Source organism: Staurois parvus, unplaced genomic scaffold (genome assembly GCF_062004578.1).
Source record: "Staurois parvus isolate SC_StPar_1 unplaced genomic scaffold, SC_StPar_1.0 ptg000466l, whole genome shotgun sequence".
Lineage (NCBI taxonomy): Eukaryota > Metazoa > Chordata > Amphibia > Anura > Ranidae > Staurois > Staurois parvus.
In genome coordinates, this window is record NW_028318262.1 from 1,098,342 (window position 1) to 1,121,072 (window position 22,731).

General features: G+C 44.0%; 2 protein-coding genes across 3 annotated transcripts in view; one reads left to right on the forward strand and one right to left on the reverse strand.

The window, feature by feature from the left end:
• The window catches only part of MRPS27 (mitochondrial ribosomal protein S27), a 118,422-nt gene extending 105,680 nt beyond the window's left edge, over nt 1-12,742 (reverse strand). The window contains exons 1-2 of the mRNA XM_089689019.1: nt 12,636-12,742; nt 4,801-4,878 (exon numbers count right to left, since the gene is read on the reverse strand). Coding sequence (XP_089545145.1) covers nt 4,801-4,878; nt 12,636-12,699 — 142 coding nt within the window. The 5' untranslated portion in view covers nt 12,700-12,742. The remainder of the gene's footprint in view (nt 1-4,800; nt 4,879-12,635) is intronic.
• PTCD2 (pentatricopeptide repeat domain 2) overlaps nt 12,701-22,731 on the forward strand; it is a 120,719-nt gene continuing 110,688 nt past the window's right edge. Inside the window, exon 1 of one of the 2 annotated variants that reach the window (XM_089689018.1) lies at nt 12,701-12,884. In XM_089689018.1, the coding sequence (XP_089545144.1) occupies nt 12,812-12,884 (73 nt within the window). In that variant the 5' untranslated portion in view covers nt 12,701-12,811. Of the gene's footprint in view, nt 13,514-22,731 lie in introns of both variants that reach the window. The other variant, XM_089689017.1, reaches the window with a different exon arrangement.

The window sequence follows — 22,731 nt, forward strand, 5'->3', positions numbered from 1 at the left end:
TCCATTCAGTCCTAAAATCTACACAGCTCTAACACGACACAGCCAGGTGAATGACAATAAAGAACAGGGAGAGTCTCATGCTTGTTGAAAATAAATATTTCCCATCTACCGTTGCACTTCAGCTTTAGCTTCCACAGAGACACACCCGTGAAGGCTTCCTTTCTTCCTTCGATATGCATATGCCTGCAAGTTCTTTCACTGTGTTTAGCAAAGTCATATACTGTACACCTAGATCGCATTTCAATATATTTAATGTGATTTGTAGATAGATAATGTGTTCATTGTATGTATTTGTAAGAGACATATAAACAAGCATATTGTAACCTCCGTTTATGTGATTGTATTGCAGTTTTACAGAACTATTCAGAGAAGTAAATTCAGTTTTGAAATGAAACGTAGCACTGCTTCTGTCAGTTTTGTTAGCTCGCTGTTGGCTAACCATTAGTAGGACAGCATAGGGTCCATAGAGACACATGAATCAGATACAGTCAGGATATGCTGTCTCCTACAGGAGGTTGGGACACTGGCAAACAGAAAAAAGGTAAGCCAGCCCCTGTATGACACCTCCTCTACAAAGCATGCCTCAGAAGCTTGACCAGTCTTATTCTCTAAATGAGTTTTCAGAGATAGAGTCACGCCTGGGGTTCTGCCACAGTTCTAGACCTGGAAATCACTCCATGTCTAACTAGCACAGTACACTGAACTCTTGAATGTACCACAATGCAACGCTCACTGTGCAAAAGTTATAATGCAGGCAAACCATGCATGTCCAGTCTGTGGTAGTTCATTGAAAACTACAAGCCAACAGCCACCAAGGCTGTCAGGATTTGCAGTTCATTCATTCATTCACGGAACTGTTTTCAAAGCTGACAGATAGTACAGGGAACTTCTCCCTGTACTTCTGTCACTTGGGGTGGCAGCAGGCGGCATTTTCAGCATTGGGAACATGTTGCATGTTTCACCCTAAAAACGTAACATGTTCCCAAAGGTGAGCTTATCCTTTAAGTTCAGAGGAATGAAAATGCATGTTTTTAACCTAGCCAGGAAATTTTCATGTAAAGGAGTCATGCATGCAGATGCTTTTAATTATAAATAAAAGTTCCATATCCATGGTGTGCAAGAACACGTTCACCTAACTGGGTGAAAATAGGATTTTGTACTTAAAGTGGAAGTTCCGCTTTAAGGACTAATCCCCTGTTAACAATTGGCACCTCCCCCCCACAGTCTTCTGGGACACGTGACAGATCTCAGAGGTCTGCTGGACCATTCACAATACGCAGCGCTTCTTGTGCATGCGCAGTGGGCACCCAGCTTGAAGCCACAAGATGTCACAGCCGGGTGCCCACAGTTAAGATGCTGGCGCCAGGAACACAGGACGGCCAGTGAACCCAGCTGAGGTTAGCACACCGTTGGATCAAGTGACATGTGAGTGACTGTTTTTTAAAAGTCGGCAGCTACAATTGAAAGGAGACTGGAGCTTCACTTTAACATAAAAATCTTCTCTGGTGTCAGTTGAGGAACGGAGGAAGTTTTAATGTTTGGGTTAAACTGCTGCCTACGAGGATAATTCCCCCTACTACCAGCATACCTCAGACTTGTAGCAAAGTAGTACTGAGAGTATGACCATAAACACAGAGGGGGGGGAATTGTACCCTTCAATAAACTCCAAGAAAGAATGTTACAGTTCGTATAATAAAAAAAAAAAAAAGAAAAAAGGGGGACAGTGTAAAAATAAAAAAAGCAAAATAAATAACGTAAAGAAAAATTCACCCCCATCCCCGCTTGCACGCAAAGGCAAACGCAAGCTGTGGACCCATGTCGGTATGTAAACAAAGATTGCACCGTGCATGTGAGGTATTACCGCGAACGTCAGATCGAGGGCAGTAATTCTAGCACTAGACCTCCTGTTTAAATCTAAAGTGGTGACCTGTAAAGGCTTTTAAAGCATCGTCTATCACTATTAAAAATGTACGTAGTTTATTATTGTTGCATGAACCTGTGCAATTTTAAAGCATGTCATGTTTGGTATCCATTTACTCGGCGTAACATCATCTTTTATATCAAAGCAAACAATTGAGCATGATATTGTGTTTTGTGCATTAAAACTCTTAAAAGTGTATTTTTTCCCAAAAAAATGCATTTGAAAAATCTCTGCGCAAATATGGCGTGACATAAAACATTTCAACACCCACCGTTTTATTCTCTAGGGCCTCTACTTTAAAAAATGTTTGGGGGGGTTCAAAGTAATTTTCTAGCAAAAAAAAATTTAAACAAAAGTGTCAGAAAAGGTTTGGTCTTCTAGTGGTTAGAAGAGTGGGTGATATGTGGCATAAGCTTCTAATGTTAGATAGTAGAAGCACTCTGCAAAATGACCCCTTTTTGGAAAGTTAACGCTCCAAGGTATTTGCTAAAGGGCATGATGAGTATTTTGTAGATCTCATTTGTTGTCACAAGTTTTTTGAAAACGAAGAAAGAAAACGAAAATGTATTTTTTCTTTTCAAAACCCTGTGATAAAGATATCTAAATAATACTCACCATGCCTCTTATCAAATTCCTTGGGGTGTCTACTTTTCAAAAAGGGGTAATTTGAGGGGGGGGGGTGTTTGTACTATCCTGGCATTTTAGGGCCTTGAAAACTGTGATAGGTAGTGAGGAAGTGATATGAGGAAATATGCCCTTTGAAAGCCTGGAGGTGGACATTGGATTTTTGGACCGGTGTGTAGTCTCTCACATGTGGTATCCCCATGAGAAGTAGTAGAATGTGTTGTGAGGTGTTATTCCACATATACCCATGGCATGCTTGAGCAATATATCATTTAATTAACAATTTTGTGTAACAAAAAAAAAAATATTTTTTTTGTCATTTACTAAAAATTTGTGGCAAAAAATAAAATCTTCCATGGACTCAATATCCTCCTCAGCAAATTCTTTGGGGTGTCTACTTTCCAAAAAGGGGTCATTTGGGGTGTCTTTATACTGCCCTGGCATTTTAGCATCTCAAGAAATGTTATAGGCAGTCAGAAATTAAAAGTTGCGTAAATTCCAATATACATACCATAGTTTATAGACGCTATAATTTTCACAGAAAGCAATTTTTAAACACATATTGGAATTTTTTTCTACCAAAGACATGTAGCAGAATACATGTTGGTCTAAATGTATGAGTAACTCAGTTTACTGGATATTGTTTTATAAGCAAAAGTAGAAAATATTGGGGTTTTTTCCCAAAATTTTTGGTCTTTTTTCGCTTATTCACAAAAAATAAAAAACCCAGTGGTGATCAAATACAACCAAAAGAAAACTTCCTTTTTATGAAAAAGGACATAATTTTTGTTTGGGTACAGTGTTGCATGACCACGCAATTACCAGTTGAAAGAGCGCAGTGCCAAATAGCAAAATATAGCCTGGTCATTAGGGGGGTAAATCTCCTGGAGGGCAAGTGGTGAATAATGTTTTATGGTAGTTCTGTCACTGAAAATATTTGCTCATTGATGAGCACTTATCTTCCTGTCCACCTATGCCCAAAAAATTGATGGACTAACAATGCTTTTATTACTAACAGAACATATAATAAAGACATATGATATAATAACTACAGCATAACAACGGTGAACTGGTTCATCTTTGAGGACACTACCTTTTGGTGTAGTTTGTACAAGAAACATGAATTTTAAATGAACACTGCCACACAGTGACCAAGCAGTGTATTAGCACACAAGACCAGAGGCATTGACATGTACAGTTTTACCCACAGCAATCAATCCTGCCTTAGGCTAGGTTCACACCTATGAAGTTTGCATTTGAACCGTTTCTGCAGTGTGTTTTGGCACATGCTTTTTTGACACAGTTTTTTTTTTTTTTTTCTTGTTGCTATGCAGATTTAAAACGCATTAAAAACATGGCAAAAACGCAGCAAAAAACACATTATATGCTTTTCTGCAGAATTTCCATTGAAGTCTATAAAACCAAAAACGCAACTTTTTGCTTTTAAAAAAATCCCTAACCCTTTCTACAAACCCACCAGGTGAAAACGTGGAGATGTGAACCTTTCCCATAGGAAATCATGTTAAATAGACTGTAGTGCGTTTCTGCCAAACGGAAAACACTGCGGAAACCGCTTAGGTGTGAACCTAGGGTTAGTGTGTTCGCAATACTCAGGCGTGGTCATGCACTTGCGATGTGTTTGCAGAGTCTTTTTCCCTCATGTATGCAGTGTGCTTTTTTAGGCATTATTTATGGCTTTGTATTATTACTGGATTGCATTTTATTATTATTATTCAGGATTTATATAGCGCCAACAGTTTGCTCAGCGCTTTACAATATAACGGGAGACAATACAGCAACAATACAGTTCAATACAAGAGGGATTTGAGGGCCCTGCTCCTTGGAGCTTACAATCTACATGTGTTTGCATTGCTTTCATGTGTGTTCCTGTGCATTCTGGTATGTTTACTTATAAAAAAAAAATGCAGCATGCTGTATTTTTTTTTAAACAAGCATGAAAGCACCATAACAGTGTAAACTAGGCTTACTGAAATACATTGATTTTTTTTCTTGCATAATATTATTATTATACAGTATTTATATAGCGCCAAAGGGTATGCTCAGCGCTGTACAGTAGCATATGTTTTCAACTGCATTTAAAAATGCATCAAACAGCATCGAGTATAAACTAGCCTTAATAAAAACCTCAGAAAAAGTAGTTTCATCCCAACCCCCCAAAGGATCCAAGCAGGTTTTATCCTTCATTCTCTGGAGAAATAATCGAAACACTGCAGTCCAAGGACATCAGCACTCACCTAAGTTATGGGGCTCCTTTTCCCATTTCTCCCATGTACTGTCACTGGTATAGGCTGAAGAAAGAATAAATCTTTTCCCTGTGAAAATAATGAATTTGTTTTAAATTAGTGTGAAATGATTTATAAGAAATACCTGCGCTTGGAACTTAAACCTCAAAATGATAAAGCAGCTTGCACATTAAAGAGGCCAACAGTTACATACATAAAACAATTGCAGTGCTAATTGTACATATAACTTGAAGATCCAAGAGATTATTAATAATAATTTTACACAGATGATAGCAAAGTCCATGTAGGATTTCACCTCAGGGGTGGAGTCACGGTATGTGACGTCATCGCGCTCCGGAGGGACAGCAGCCATCTTGTTGGTTTGAAACATACCATCCTGTCATGCTGTTTTTTGATGCTTGCTATGTAAGTGCAATTGGAATAAATCTTCTGGATTAACTAATTTACTACACTATGAGCTGGCAATTTTTCTATGTGGTGTTCTGTTGCCTGATGGGAAGTTTGTTACTCAGAATTTTAATTTGGAGAAGCATATTTGATTGCTCTGGAAGTGATTTCTATTGAAGACTGGTTGCAGTATCAGCTGGATATATTACACTGCCTATGCTGGCCAACCCTTTGGGCGGTCAGACCTTCCAGTAAGAGGCCAGTTTATTTGGGTGGAAGGTGACGGTCTTCTTTCTGGACAGGAATTCTCTTTCTTATGCACCAATGTATAATTATTAATCTTTTGGATCTTCAAGTTATATGTACAATTAGCGCTGCAATTGTTTTATGTATGTGTGAAATGATTACCTTCAAGCATACAATGATCATATGAACCACACATATATTTTGAATGCCAAGATAACATATTATAATTATTGTCATAAGATACTTTATTAAAATACGGTCGGAACAGTCATACAAATGAATACAAGTCAGAAAGAGAACCCACTAATTCAGATGCGCAGTTTCAGGATGTATCAATGGGAACCTTCTGATTCAGATGAGACCAATCTTTGAGCTGAAAATATTATCCATTATTACTTTGTATTTCATGAAACATGCAGCAAGCTGGATCACCACATCTAAAAAAAAAGGCATAATTGGGGACTGCGCCTAATACCCCCCCCCCTTCCCCATTAAAGCTATGCATTAAAGAAAACCACCAGATTGGGAGAGGATCCAATGTATGTAGGTGGCCAGCAGAGGATTGTCTGCTCACCACTGTATTCCCCAACTGGACAGTGGCAGAGGTTCCTGCAGCACTATGTGAATTCTCCGATGCATCATGCATAATATAATCACCCTCTAATATCTTTTGTGGCCAAACAATTTTGTTGCAGTAAGGGTTCTTTCACAAAGGCAGCCAGGGGCAGTAAAAACAGACAGATGAGCCGTAATTTAGCTGCCCACCTGAATTCTAACATTACAGCCTGACAGTACTGTACACATGCTGCAGCATCAAGTCACAAGTCAGTAGCACCTCCTAAAAGCCTGTCAGCCACAGCTTGCTTTTCAGAAGGTAGTAAACTTACTGTTTGTCTGAAAGAAGCCTAAGAGCCTATTTACACTTGTGTCACCCTCTTAAGAGCAATGTGTGGTGGATTGCTATTCAGAGGTCATTTGACAGGCAATGAGAAGATATATGTTGTCTCCACACTGCCTGTCAGAGGATTTACCCTCTTCCTGACCAGGCCATTTTTTGCGATACGGCACTGCATTACTTTGACTGACAATGGCACGGTCATGCAACGCTGCATCCACATGAAATTTATGTCCTTTTTTTCCCTCACAAATAGAGCTTTTTTTCGGTGGTATTTGATTGCCTGTGTGGTTTTTATTTTTTTGCACTATAAACAAAAAAAGACTGACAATTTAAAAAAAAAAATGTATTTTTTACTTCTTGCTATAAAACATATCCAGTAAAAAAAAAAAATAAAAAACAAATTTCTGCATAAATTTAGGCCAAAATGTATTCTGCTACAGGTCTTTGCTAAAAAAAAAAAAAAAAAAAATCCCAATACATGTAAATTAATTGGTTTACGTGACTTATAGCGTAAGTAGCGTATGGCAGTATATATACTGGAATTTTTTTTTTTTTTTTATGCCAGTAATGGTGGCAATCAGCGACTTATAGCGGGACTGTGGCGGGCATTCTGACACTGAGGGGGGGAACTGACTAACTGCCAATGACATCCCAATGACACTAATACAGTGATCAGTCATAAGAAAAAGCACTGACACTGTATTAATGACATGGGGCAGGAAGGGGTTAACATCTGGGGCGCTCAAAGGGTTAACTGTGTGCTGTATTACTGTGTGTGCTGAGTGTGTTTTATTTGGGAAAAATGCTTTTGTTTCTTTCTCTGCTGGTCTCTCCTTTGTCACTGTTTGTCTGCGATCGCAGGGTCGGAGGAGAATTTCCACCCAGGACCCAGTGATTGACATCTGTAGCCACCAATGGCCCCCTACCCGGAAATGCAAATCAGGTATATATACATGACTTTGCGCACCATTGCTGCCCAGCCATGCAGAAGTATTTCTGCTATAGGGAGGAGGGCAACTGGTTAACCTCTGAAAACCACACACCACAAAAGTGCATCACAGGTGGTTGCGGAGCACCCCCATTCAGTTCTATGGGTTGCATTTGACAGGTGGTACTTCCCACTGAACAAGACATGAGGATCGTTTTTGCAGAGCTATGGCATGTGTACAACCCCATCTGCTGCCTTTGCAGCTTAAAGCGGAACTACACTGTATCTGAGCACCACAAACCAAAAGCGCTGTTTAATTCATTTTTAATTGTCACGGTGTGGCCGCTGTCCCTGCTCGCTCCCCCCTCGCCGCACCCTCTCATCATGCACACAGCCTTTGAAGCAGGCTGTGCGGGATGGGGAGAGGGGACCCCTGCGGCGAGGATCACAGCCCCCCGGCAATCTAGCCGGAGGAGCTGTGACCCCCCCGCCAGGAGTCCCCAGCGGAGGGCCGCCGAGGTCTCCACACGCCCCCAGCGCGGACACAGGGCTTCCCGCGCCCACCAGTGACAAAGGCCGCGCTGACGAGAGCGTGGCCCGAGTTAAGGGGGCGTGGCTTGTTGCCTGGGCAACCCGGAAGCGTCCTGCGCAGCTTTAAAAGGCCGACGCGGGACCAGGCTGGTCTCTTCCTCGGGTGTGTCTGCTGTCTGCCGCTGCTGGACTTGCAAGCTGCTGGGAGGTCCGGGTGGGGGGACCGTTCCTCCGCAGCCATTCCCGCCGAATACTCCGCAGGAGACCCCCCCCAAAGGTCAGGACTATTATCCGCTGCCACTCTGCTCAATACTCCAGGGTTGGGAGTACCCGCTGCCCCTCTGCTAAATACCCCCAGGGTCGGGAGTACCCGTTGCCCCTCTGCTAAATACCCACAGGGTCGGGAGTACCCGCTGCCCCTCTGCTAAATACCCCAGGGTTGGGAGTACCCGCTGCCCCTCTGCTAAATACCCCAGGGTTGGGAGTACCCGCTGCCCCTCTGCTAATACTCCAGGGTTGGGAGCATCTGCTGCTCCTTTGCTAATACTCCAGGGCTGGGAGTATCCGCTGCCACCCCCCTAATACTCTGGGGCCCGGATTACCCGCTGTGCTGTGTGCTGGAACTGCTTTGCTGTGGGCCCCACGATACTCTGCCTAATACTCTGGGGCCTGGGTTATCTGCTCTGCTGTGTGCTGAGGAAGTTCACCCCCCCCCTTTTTCTGTCGCCTGCTGTGAGCCAGGACATACCTGTCAGAGCCGTAAGTGTCCGCAAGCTGCCTACCTCCCTGGAAGCCGCCTGCTGCTGAGCGTCCACAAGCCGCCTGCTGCTGAGCGTCCGTAAGCCGCCTACCTCCCCGGAAGCCGCCTGCTGCTGAGCATCTGCAAGCTGCCTATCGTGAGTGTCGCTAGAAGCCATGAACTGCCCCTATTGTGTGCTCAGACTACCCTTGCCATGAACTACCCCTATTGCATGCTCAGACTACCCTTGCCATGAACTGCCCCTATTGTGTGCTCAGACTACCCTTGTCTGCACTGCCCCATGGCGTGCCCGGAGTATAGCTACCTGGACTGACCCCTGAGGGCTTGAGCCATCGCTACCCGAACTAGACCCCATAGTCAAGGTCCCTTTGAGTCCCCGTGAGCCTGATGTTGTCGCTAGAAAGCTGTGTGGGAGCTGTGTTGCGGTCAGACCCCATAGCCAAGGTCCCGCTGAGCCCCGTGAGCCTGATGTCCCTAGAAAGCTGTGTGGGAGCTGTGCTGAAGTCAGACCCCATAGCCAAGGTCCCGCTGAGTCCCCGTGAGCCTGATGTTGTCCCTAGAAAGCTGTGTGGGAGATGTGCTGAGGTCAGACCACATAGCCAAGATCCCGCTGAGTCCCCGTGTGCCTGATGTTGTCCATAGAAAGCTGTGTGGGAGCTGTGCTGAGGTCAGACCACATAGCCAAGGTCACGCTGAGCCCCGTGAGCCTGATGTTTTCCCTAGAGAGCTGTGTGGGGGTTGTGCTGAGGTCAGACCCCATAGCCAAGGTCCCGTTGAATCCCCGTGAGCCTGATGTTGTCCCTAGAAAGCTGTGTGGGAGCTGTGCTGAGGTCAGACCACATAGCCAAGGTCCCGTTGAATCCCTGTGAGCCCGCTTACCATGAGTGTCCCTACAAGCCGCATGTTGCGGAGTGCCAAGAGCTGCCCCGATTGAGTGCCTTCCATAGTTCAATAAAGCTTTGTGTGTTTACCATCTTTGTATGTTCTGTCCTGCCTACGCTTCCGTCACAGTAATATTCAAAGCAAACCCTGTCCATCTATCTATGTCTGCATGCTTTATTTTGCTGAAAACTAATTTAGAAAAACACCCTCTAGCATTTCTGGCTGTGGACATCTTGAATAAGGGCAGATGATTCATGTAACATTTCCTTCCTGGAATCCATCTACCCTTAGCTCAGGCACACAGGAAGGAGAGTGCGCCTGAGAAAACCCCTCCTCCCCTCCTGAAGACTCCTGGGATGTATGACATCATTTGCCTATGTGAGAAACCAGGAAGCAAGTGAAGAAATTAAAAAACAGTTTAAAACAATATAATATACTTTCCTATCTATTAACTAACGCTAGCAACACAAGGATTAAAAATAGTCAATGTTGACAGAGTGAAGTTCCACTTTAAGGGGGAGCAGTTGAAGAGTTAAAGTAGGGTAGCCAAGCAGAGACGTTATCCAGAAAGCACAAAACCGGTCCAGGAAGCCAGTAGATCACTGCAATCCTCAGAGAAATGGGGGGAAAACAGCAAGTCTCAAAAGAAGAGGATAGAGAGGGAGGGTTAAGGAGGACATGAAAGGTGCTCAGTTGGGATAGAAGCAAACCAACTCCACCACCTTTCCGACCACTGGGTCTGGGTGAGTGAGTCCAGAGAAGGCTTCCATAGGAAAGTGCTGTGGGAAAAGAAGAATCTGCTGCTTGAAGCCAGGTTTCTGTAATTGCTAGTAGGTTAAGGGAGCAGGAGACAAAAAGGTCATGGACAGAGGTGAGTTTATTACAGACAGAGCGGGCATTCCAGAGCGCACATGAAAAAGGGAGGGTGGTTTTTAGGAGCATGGGGACTGATGTTAAATTGAGGGGATTGCGGCTATTCCCGGAGGAAGGAGGGTGCCTAGTGTGGGGGTGAAATAGTGGAGGACCAGGGTTTGGGGAGATATCCCCAGACGTTAGAAGAATATGGAGGGTGAGGAAAGTAAGATGGGAGCGGGATGTACACGAGTGTACATGCCTTCCAGGCCTGGTATTTGGGTCAGCAGGAGAGTAAAGTATTAGCAGGAGGTGATGACAGCAGTAGTAGGGAGATGGTAGATGTGAGGGTGAGATGTGTAATCTTTGGGGTGGAGCAGAGGGGTAAAGAAAGGAGATTGTGAGAACAGAGGATAGTAATATGAAAAGGAGGAGTAGGTGGGGCATTTTAAAAGGTAGATGGAGTGGGAATCAAACTTGTAGATGTTTCCCAGGGTGTTTGCCTGCAGTAGAGTTCTTTGTTGAATCCTCCTGCTGCTTGATTTATCCTGCTTTAGTTAAACTGCTGTGTTCAACCTAAGTTTGCAGAAGTGCATAGCAGGGAGACAGTTTACGGTGGAGATCACATAACAGCATTTACCCTAAGTTTGCAGAAAGTCAGTGCATAGCTCTGTCATAGCATAGCATACTTATAGCTCTATCCCTTGGTCCAACCTTCCAGTACCGCCCCTTTTGGAGAACACAGAACTAAGTATCATTTTCTGGTGCTAAATAATTTATATGGAATATGCAATACTTCCCCAAGATAAACAATAGATCCCCTAGCCACACTAGGCTTCCCCCAGAGCAACAATAGAGCCCCTACCCACAGCAACACTAGATGTCCCCCCCGAGCAACAACACATCCCCCACCCACCGCAGCACTAGATGTCCCCCAGAGCAACAATAAATCCACCACCCACAGCAACACTAGACACTCCCCAGAGCAACTCTAGACGTCCCCCGAAGCAACAATAGATCCCGCCACCCACAGCAACAATAGGCGTCTCCCAGAGCAACAAAACATCCCCCACACCAGCAACACTAGACATTCCCCAGAGCAACAATAGATACCCACACCCCCAGCAACACTAGACGTTCCCCAGAGCAACAATAGATCCCACACCCCCAGCAACACTAAACGTTCCCCAGAGCAACAATAGATCCCCACACCCCCAGCAACACTAGACATTCCCCAGAGCAACAATAGATTCCCACGCCCACAGCAACACTAGTTGTTCACCAGAGCAACAATAGATCCCCACACCCACAGCAACACTAGTTGTTCCCCAGAGCAACAATAGATCCCCACAGCAACACTAGACGTTCTCCAGAGCCACAATAGATCCCCACACCCACAGCAACACTAGACATTCTCAAGAGCAACAATAGATCCCCACACCCCCAGCAACACTAGACTTCCCCCAGGGTGACAATAGATCCCCCTCCCCAGCATGAACAAAACCTTCAGCAGTCAGCAATAGTAGCCCCCTCTGTTAACAATACATCCATTTGGGTAAAAACTGACCCCCCCCCCAGCAGCAATAGATCCTCCAGCACACCTTGCCCTTACATACATTGAGTGCTGGAGGTGCATTTCCACTGAACAAAAGGCCTGAATTAGCCATTAGCCCCCTCCAGTCCGGTGATTGGCTCTTCTGTGTCATCCAGCGGCGGATGCAGGGAACAGGAGGGAGCGCTGACAATGGTTGGAGTATGGGAGCCTATGGGTACCATCACAAGTCCAGGCATTAGCAACCGTTCCTGAGCGCTCTCTCCTCTCCCCTGCAGCCACCACTGGCTGACATAGGGGAGATCACGTGACTGCTGTGATTGGTACTCATAGTGATCACATGATTGGAGACCTGTCCTGCTGGCTCCTGTTCAGAAGTCTGGGATCATGCAGAGGACAACCTCCATAGACACATAGATGGGGCGGCTGGGCAGTAAAGGCCACTTTTCACTATGCACTTATTAGGAGGGGAACTCTGCCTGGAGCCCCAATCCCCTCTTGACCTTCATGTGCCCCCCTGTACTGGGGCCCTTTAATAAACTGACCATAACACAGTGCTGCCATCAATAGGTAAGCTGCAGAATGACATGTCCGTGTACGGTCACTAAGCTGGGACCTGTAGTTCTCCAGCAGCCCGCATTATCCCTGCTGGGATGTGTCAGAGTGACCCAAAGTTGGGGGTTAGCACCAGTCACATGTCCAGCACGGAGCTGACAGGCCGTCCAGCAGGAGGTGACACTGGATAACAAACGGAACTCCATCCCACGTGTACACCAAGCCCTTCCCATACCGGTCACCGCCGGGATCCGGCACCTAGACAGCAACACACGCCGGTACACTACGGAGGCCGCCATCTTGCACAAGGGCACGCCTCCCGTCTATGGGAAGTGACAAGAGAGGGGCGGATCTGCAAAGTAGCCAATGGTGTGCTGAGCTAGGGATTGTTTTGGTCTATCAGAGGACACGATGGCGGCACTGATATTCAGAACGTTTAGCCGGAGCCTGCTATCTACCCAACAACAGGGACACCGCCTTATCGGTGAGCGGGTACCTGTGTGCGAAACCTCCGATAGAAGGCAGACGTGTGTGTTCCATGTGAGAGCTTTGTAGGACATTGAGAAGGCCTGCTGGAGGGGGACACTGACCACGTGACAGATACACACCGATCACTCAGAACATTATTACCAATGAATGGTTAACCGGTTCGGCTCCAGAGCAATGTTTCCATTTTTTGCATTTGTAAAATTATACATTTTTGGCAATAAAATTACCTAAACCCCCAGAACTTTATCCCCTTGCCCTCCAGAGGTTTGACCTCCCTTCTTGACCATGCCATTTTGTGCCATATGGTGCTGCGTTCCACCAAAAAGGGGAAGTTCTGCTTTAAAGATTGCTCCCCATTAAGGATTGACACCTTTGGGGAGCGGGGGAGTGAAACGGGTACCCGAATTTGACAGGTACCCACTCCCACTCTGCTGCAATCGGAAACAGAAGTTGTCTTCCTAACCCCCCTCCCCCGAAGTCTTGTGGGACACGAAGCGCAGTGCTACTTGCACATGCACAGTGGGAACCCGGCTGGCAAGCTGGTACAGCCAGGTGCCCACACCTGGAATACAGGATGGCTGGCGAAATGGGCTGCAGCAGGGGCAACGTGGGATCGTGGGACAGGTGAGTGGCTGTTTTTTAAAAGTCAGCAGCTACTCTGACTTTTATTTTTTTTTACAGAGTGAGTGGAACTCCGCTTTAACTGACAATTGCACGGTCATGCAATGCTGCACCCAAATTAAATTTGTCTTTTTTTCCCCCCACAAATGAAGCTTACTTTCGGTGGCATTTGATCACCTCTGCATCTTTTATTTTTTGCATTATAATCAAAAAAATACCGACAATCTTGAAACATTTTTTTTTAATATTTTTGCTATAAAACATATCCAGTAAAATTTAAAAAAATCAAATGTCTTAATAAATTTAGGCCATGTATTCTGCTACGTGTCTTTGCTAAAAAAAAAATTCCAATACATGCAAATTAATTGGTTTACGTGAATGTTATAGCGTCTAAAAAAGGTGTATATATACACTGGAATTTAATTTTTTTTTTTCTTTAAATACTAGTAATGGCGGCGATCAGCATCTTACAGCAGGACTGCAGTGGGCATTCTGACACTGGGGGAACTAACTGCCACTGACATCCCAATGACAATAATACAGTGATCAGTGCTAATAAAAAGCACTGACGCTGTACTAATGGCACTGGGCAGGAAGGGGTTAACATATGGGACAATCAAAGGGTTAACTGTGCTGTTTTACTATGTGTGCTGTGTGTGTTTACTAGGGAAACATGATGCTTTGTATTCTGAGCAATAAAAAGCTACATGGCAGTGCTGACGGGGGAGTGATCTGTGTTGTTTACATACAGACCTCTCCCCTGTCACTGTTCCTCAGTGATCGCCGGGTGACAATAGGAATTTCCTGGCGAGACCCAGTGATCAACAGCTGTAGCTGCCAATGGCGGCACAGGTAGAGCGACGCGTGCCCCCCTACCTGGAAATGCAAAATCACATACGTGATTTTGCGCAGCCCTGTAGCAGTAGCTCTTCTATAGGGCAGAGGGGAACCGGTTAAATATTTTCTGAAAACAGGCCCTGTACAATATAAAGGGGATAGCTGCAAATTTGTGTCACGCGATATTTGCGCACCCGCAGTACTTTTACTTTAGATGGGTGGCAGCTACAGGAAAAGAAACATACCAGTACATCGCTCTGCCTATTCTAACACAGGTTGGGAGGGGGCAGTGCTGGATACAGCGGAATGCGGATCCTGGTGGTCATGTGATTGCTATGGCGATTCCACCAGCGGACCATAGAGCTGATCAGAGAGTGGAATTTCTCCAATCATCTCTGTGGTCTAAGCTACAAGCATTTCATCATTTCTGTTTCATTGGATGTAAACAGCGTTGTTTTATAATTGGGAAAGCACTTGATCACACTGACATTGGTGTGATCAGATGCTTTAAGGGCAGATGAGATATCTAGAGTCTAATAGACCTTAGAATTTTCAGAAAAGAGTACCTTTCACTTCATATTGCTATAACAAGATATTTACATCCCCTGTGATAACAATAAAAGTAATTTTTTAAATAGAGGAACAGTGTAAAAAAAAAAAAGCTAAAGTAGTCCAGCAGACTTCTGGGACCTGTGAAGTGTCCCAGAAGACTGCGAGGGGAAGGAGGGGGTCTGAACGTCCGGTTCAGTTTGCTGTGGCAAATGTGAGTGGGTACCTGTCAAAACCAAAAATCAAAGTGCAGCGCTAAAATGATCATAAAAGTGTCTGTTAAAATGACCCAGTAATATGAAAAAATGAATGAGATAAAAAATAAAAGTTCATAAGGTGACAATATGTGCTTTAAAGTGCCAACTCCAACGATACTTCAGTGCTTGTGTTTGTAGGTGTAGTAAAATTCCGCATATAACTATATAACCAGAGGTCCTCTTAAGGAAAACAAGGTAAGCCGGGTATTGGATTATCCTTCCTCTAAGTGGCGGGCAGCACAGCAAATACTCCTGGACAATACGAAAATCCAAACAGCCAGAGGCCCCCTTTAAGGGATGGATGGGTGTTACAGCCTGAATTTACAGGGACTCCCCTCTCTCGATACTGGGATGGATCATCAACTTTGATGGGCTCTGAAAATCAATCGCTCCACCGGGGAGCCAAACAAAAAGTGCCCATAGTGTAGTAAGGTTTAAAAGATATTTATTCCAAGATATACATTCCAAAAGAATGGGTTAAAAACGATACTTCGGTGATAAAACAAACAGGACTAACCGTCCAAGAATTAAGATGGCCACCGGACCTTCAGGAGGCTTCAGCGGCGTGACTTCACTGCGTAATTAGCTCCTCCATGCGTATTTCGTGCCACGCACGTCTTCAGAGGTGATGCCAATGTCACCATGACGTGCTCCGTCTATATTTATTTGGAAGATTGCGCATTATACTGGCGCCATCTTGGTGAAGGGCAAAATGTGCGCACGTGCATGTGCGGGTGCCATTTTGCCATGGATATTTTGGGACTAGGAGCTTAGTAAACAGAAGAGGCAAAAATCAATTAGGTCAGCCAAATTACAGGGGAAACGTCAGGGTAATAATCAAAAAAGGCTTTGCGACATGGAAAATAAGTATATAAAAAACACATGCAAACCCCGCAAGTTCATATTAAAATAGTGTGACCCGGGGGCTCAAACTCATATTAGATATATCCAGTATATATCTAACCGGTGATAAAGATCAAAACCATCTTACTATAACCCGAATGTAGCCTATAAAGTCAATTTAGGCAACAAAAACCCCAAATGGATATATAAAAAATAATTATATTAAGAGTAAAAATTGAAGTATGTGTTATATAAAAAATGTCATAAATAAATCATTGGCAAAATAATTCAATAATACAGCAATATAAATTCAACAATATAATCCCCAAAATTAATAAAAAGGGGAAAATTACAGAGTAAAAACGGTAAATTAAAAGCCATTAGAAAACCAGAAAGAAATTAATAATTATAAACAAAGAAAAGACCGGATCTGGTTATGTGACAGATAAATATAGAATCGAATAGGGCTGAAAACCATATAAAAGAAGATAAAACTAAATATATGCCCACTAAAGAATAAAAATAAAATAAGGATGATGCATACCACGATAGTGGGGTTAATTATATATAAACATAATATAAATAAATATATAAACATAATAAAAATTAAAATAAATGTTATAAAAATCATAAAGTCTAACTGTTATTATTATTATACAGTATTTATAAAGCGCCAACAGTTCGCTCAGCGCTGTACATTACAAAGGGAGACAGAACATGCGACAGTACGAAAATAATACAATGTGATACACAAGGGGTTCGAGGGCCCTCCTCTTTCAAGCTTACAATCTACGAGGGAGGGGATAGTGATACAGGAAGAGATAACTGTGGGGAATGGAGTGGTAGGAAGAGTGGAGGAGGTCGGAAATTAGCAGGGGGTGGGGGGAGGGGCTGTTATCAATAAAACAACATCAACCTCTACGTTATGCCCATTGGGGTATAAAGTACCTAATTCGAAAATCCACTTAGTCTCGAGCTGTGAAACAGCCCTTCTTTTATGTGTGCCCCTCCAATGCGGTGTCACAATGTCAATACCTACAAATTTAAGTGTGGAGGGGTCTTTATTGTGGAAATGCTTGTAATGTTTTGATAATGAATGTCCTTTAAAACTCCTTTTGATGTTATATACGTGTTCGCAAAGTCTTCCCCCTGAGGAAGCCATGTGTCCCTGTGGCGTAACGCGTAGGGGAGGGGCTCACGACGCCATAATACACAGCAAAACGGCGAGTACTGTTAGTGTGCAGAGGCACACACTGATACAAACCACGCTATCACATTATTTACTCCATGTGAGTGAGTATTTGTTGGCTTGGCAATAAACCTGTAATACCAAAGAATAAGGCACTATGTGTACATTTATGTTTTTCATCTATTAACTGGAGGAATAAAAGGGAGAGTAGGAAATAGGAGAGAGATCCCTGCAGGATAGGGGAAGAAATCCTCAACCATCCATCCTTCACTCTAAGCCGAGAAGGAAGATCAAGAGACTCCAAGTGGAAGGAGATTGTTATTACAAGTGCACTGAAATAGTTATATATATATATGTGTGTGTGTGTGTGTTTTAAAACGGACATCACAGTATAGGATTTTTTCACACTTTACACAGTCACTATTTATGGTTGAGCTATAGTGTGAGGATAGCTCAATTATACTATAGAAGTTTTCTTATGGTTTTCACATTATTTGATGTCATATTTGATTGGTTCATCTTACTTGCATTGATATCACTATACGCATTGGAAAAATAGCATTAATTGGATAATTCGATTTATATCATTAATTTACACGTTGTGTGAGAGTACTATAAGGTACACATGGATTAACTTTTTTTTTTGGTGGAGCGCGACACAATAATTTTGTTAATTTTTTGACTCTGTTTTCTACTGTTATTGCACTGACAGATGACACACTTGTTACATGGATAATAACCTTTTAAATTAGAAAATAGAGAAATATTTTCAGGTGGATTAACCACATTGGGCGCTATTTGGTTTCCAAGAGCAGTTGCCTTCCGGAATATGATTTCTGGTTTATCTGGTAAGATTTGGGATAATATTGGGTCTGTTTTAAGGATCCCCCAGTTTTTGTTAATAATCTTACTGATAGCCCTATATTGTGTTGAAAAAGTGGCAATATGCAGATTTGTCCATGTCTTTCATTATCCCTAACCATGTAGCTCCTATTCATATCTGCCACCAGATTCAATGTGGTGTTCAAGGTATTTTCGTTATAACCTTTTTCCAGAAATCTATGCTTGAGGATCAGGGCTTGTGAGTGATAAGTACCTAAATCAGTGCAATTTCTCCTGATCCTCATAAACTGTCCTTTAGGGATATTAGCCCAGCCACTGTTTTAAAACATGCGTTTTGTAAACAGGTAGGGGGCGCTTGCAAGGCGCGCCACCGCCCTACCTGTCCCGACGATCACTGCCGCGGATGTCAGTCGCCGGGTTACAGCCGGTCGTTACCGGCTATGTCCCGGCGATCGGCGGCAATCGCTGACAGAGAGCACAACTGCAGTAGCTGTGCTTTCTGTCAGTTCCCTGACAGCTCCAGGACACGGTGATCAGGACAGAAGAGTTTCTCTGTCCCGATCAGGGGTGTTCCCTGCAGTACACACCCCCGCCCCCTAGTAAAACACTCCCCTCACACAGTTAACCCTTTCCCTGAAAAATAAACTTAACCCCTTCCTTCTCAGTGCCATTAGTACAGTGTCAGTTTTTTTTTTTTTTTTTTTTTTGAACTGATCACTGTATTGGTGTCACTGGGGATGTCAGTACCCCCCAATGTCAGAATGTCTGCCGCAGTCCCGCCATAAGTCGCTGATCGCCGCCATAAGTCGCTGATCGCCGCCATAAGTCGCTGATCGCCGCCATAAGTCACTGATCGCCGCCATTATTAGTATAAAAAAAAAACTAAAAATCCCAGTATCTTTCCCGCCATGTGTAAACGCTATAATTTTCACGTAAACCAATTAATTTACACGTATTGGGTTTTTTTTTTTAGCAAAGACATGACGCAGAATGCATTTTGGCAGAAATTTATGACTAAATTAGATTTTTTAGTTTTTTTTTTACTGGACATGTTTTATAGCAAAAAGTCCAAAATATTGTTTTTTTTCCTCAAAATTGTCAGCCTTTTTTTATAGCGCAAAAAATAAAAACCGCACAGGCGATCAAATACCACCGAAAGAAAGCTTAATTTGTGGGAAAGAAAGGATGTAAATTTAATTTATGTACCGTATTGCATGACTGCGCAATTGTCCGTTAAACTAGCGCAGCGCTGTATAGCAAAAAAATGGCGTAAATTGCAGTACCGTATTTGCCGGCGTATAAGACGACTGGGCGTATAAGACGACCCCCTACTTTTCCTGCTAAAATGTAGTGTTTGGGCTATACTCGCCGTATAAGACTACCCCTCTTCCAATGCACGCCAGTGGGAGGAATAGTGCCCCATCATTGGTAACAGTGGGAGGAATAGTGCCCCATCATTGGTATCAGTGGGAGGAATAGTGCCCCATCCTTGGTATCAGTGGGAGGAATAGTGCCCCATCATTGGTGTCAGTGGGAGGAATAGTGCCCCATCATTGGTATCAGTGGGAGGAATAGTGCCCCATCATTGGTATTAGTGGGAGGAATAGTGCCCCATCATTGGTATCAGTGGGAGGAATAGTGCCCCATCATTGGTATCAGTGGGAGGAATAGTGCCCCACCTTTGGTATCAGTGGGGGGAATGGTGCCCATCATTGGTATCAGTGGCAGGAATAGTGCCCCATCATTGGTGTCAGTGGGAGGAATAGTGCTCCATCATTGGTGTCAGTGGGAGGAATAGTGCTCCATCATTGGTGTCAGTGGGAGGAATAGTGCCCCATCATTGGTGTCAGTGGGAGAAATAGTGTCCCAACATTGGTGTCAGTAGGAGGAATAGTGTCCCAACATTGGTGTCAGTGGGAGGAATGGTGTCCCATCATTGGTATCAGTGGCAGGAATAGTGCCCCATCATTGGTGTCAGTGGGAGGAATAGTGCCCCATCATTGGTGTCAGTGGGAGGAATAGTGCCCCATCATTGGTGTCAGTGGGGGGTGGAATAGTGCCCCATCATTGGTGTCAGTGGGGGGTGGAATAGTGCCCCATCATTGGTGTCAGTGGGGGGGGGGAATAGTGCCCCATCGTTGGTGTCAGTGGGAGGAATAGTGCCCCATCATTGGTGTCAGTGGGAGGAATAGTGCTCCATCATTGGTATCAGTGACACCAATGATGGGGCACTATTCCTCCCACTGACACTTGCTGACCCTGTTCTCGTATGGTGCTGCTGCAGCCAGCATATGTGGTTGCAGCAGCACCTCTACACTGAACACTTACCTGCTGGTCCTGCACTCGATTTTCGCGGGGCCGCTCGGCTCAGCCCCCTCACCAGTGATTGGCCGCCTGTGTGCCTTTCCTGAGCTACAGTTCTGGCGGCCAATCACCGGTGAGGAGGCAGGGCTGAGCAGCCGCGCGAACATCCAGTGGCCGAACTGAAGGAGCAGCCGCGCTTCCTGGACCGGATCATCGTGGGACCGGAGCCAGGTAAGAAACAGCCCCTGCCCACCCCTGTACTTAGTGTCCCTTCCATTGGAAGGGGGGGGGGGCAGCGGCGGCACCGCGCCGCCCCCCCTAAAAAGTGTCTGTATGCCGTATACCGGCGTATAAGACGACCCCCGACTTTTGAGAAGATTTTCAAGGGGTAAAAAGTCGTCTTATACGCCGGCAAATACGGTATCTAGACCATAGTTTGTAGACGCTATAACTGTCACACAAAGCAATCAATATACACTTATTGGGATTTTTTTTACCAAAAACATGTAGCAGAATATATTTAGGCCTAAATTTATAACTATCTTTGAGTTTTCTATATATTTTTTATAGCTGAAAGTAAAAAATATTGTTTTTCTTCAAAATTTTTGGCCTTTTTTTGTTTATAGCGTGAAAAATAAAAAGCGCACAGGTGATCGAACACCACCGAAAGAAAGCTCTATTTGTGTGAAAAAAAAGGACGTAAATTTTGTTTGGGTGCAGCATTGCATGACCGCGCAATTATCAGTTGAATTAGTGCAGCGCCGAGTAGCAAAAAGAGGCCTGGTCATTAAGGGGGGTAAATCCTCTGGAGGTCAAGTGGTTAAAAAAAAGATTTGGTGATAATTCTGCCATTGTGGTTAATCAGAGTCAAGTCCAGAAAATTAATCTTTTGAGTGCTGTAAGAGTATGTGAGGTTAATATTAAGGTTGTTATTATTAAGAGTCCCAAAGAAATTGATCAGTGCCTGTTCCTCACCATCCCATAGAAGAAAAAAATTGTCTATGTATCTTTTATATAGGACAAGTTCCGGCCAGTACCTAGCATAGATCAAATCCTCCTCTCAGCGTGCCATAAAAAGGTTGACAAGACTGACTGGAGGCAAATTTGGCCCCCATGGCTACACTTTTGGTTTGTAAATAATATTTCTTATCGAACCAAAAATAGTTTTTGTTCATAGCAAATTGTAGTAAGTCCAATATAAAGTTTTTTCTGGGATGAAGGTAAAGTGCTATTAGCGGTGAGGTAAAATTCTGCTGCTTGTATCCCGTCCTTATGGTCAATGTTACTATAGAGTGATGCCACATCAGCCGTGACCAGAAATGTAGTGGGAGCTATAGAAATGTCCTTAACCACTTGCCGCCCAGCCACCGCATATAAACGGTGGCAGGGCGGCGCTCGTAGGCAAAAGCACGCTTTAAAATGGCTGCCTTCAAAACAGGTAGGCTGCCTTCAAAACCTGTCCCGCGGGTGTCAGCCGACGGGTCACGGCCGGTTTTTACCGGCCGTTTTCCCGCGATTGCCAGTGATCGCTGACACAGAGCAGGGCTGCATTGTTTACACACAGCCCTGTTCTGTGTCAGTTCTCTGACAGCTTGTGAGAAGCTGCAGAGTTTCTCTCCCTCGATCAGCTCCCCCCTCCCTCCCCCCCGTCCAGTACACACCCCCGCCCCTTAGTAAAACACTCCCTTTACACTGCAAATTCTAAAAATGTTAACCCCTTCCTCCCCAGTGACATTAGTACAGTTTCAGTGTTTTTTTTTTCACTGATCACTGTATTGGTGTCACTGGGGATGTCAGTGACCCCAAGTCAGTTTCCCCCCCAGTGTCAAAATGTCCGCCGCTGTCCCGCAGTCCTGCCATAAGTCGCTGGTCGCCGCCATATGTTGCTGATTGCTGCCAAAAGTCGCTGATCGGCGCCATTATTAGTATCAATAAAAATTAAAAATTCCAGTATCTTTCCCGCCATTTGTAAACGCTATAACTTTCACGTAAACCAATCAATTTACATGTATTGGGATTTTTTTTAGCAAAGACATGTCGCAGAATGCATTTTGGCAGAAATTTATGACTAAATTTGATTTTTGCATTTTTTTTTTACTGGACATGTTTTATAGCAAAAAGTCCAAAATATTGGTTTTTTTTCCTCAAAATTGTCAGCCTTTTTTTTTATAGCGCAAAAAATAAAAACCGCACAGGCAATCAAATGCCACCAAAAGAAAGCTCAATTTGTGGGGAAAAAAATGATGTAAATTTCATTTATGTACCATATTGCATGACCGCACAATTGTCCGTTAAACTAGCGCAGCGCTGTATAGCAGAAAAATGGCGTAAATTGCAGTATCTATACCATAGTTTGTAGACGCTATAACTTTCACACAAAGCAATCAATATACACTTAT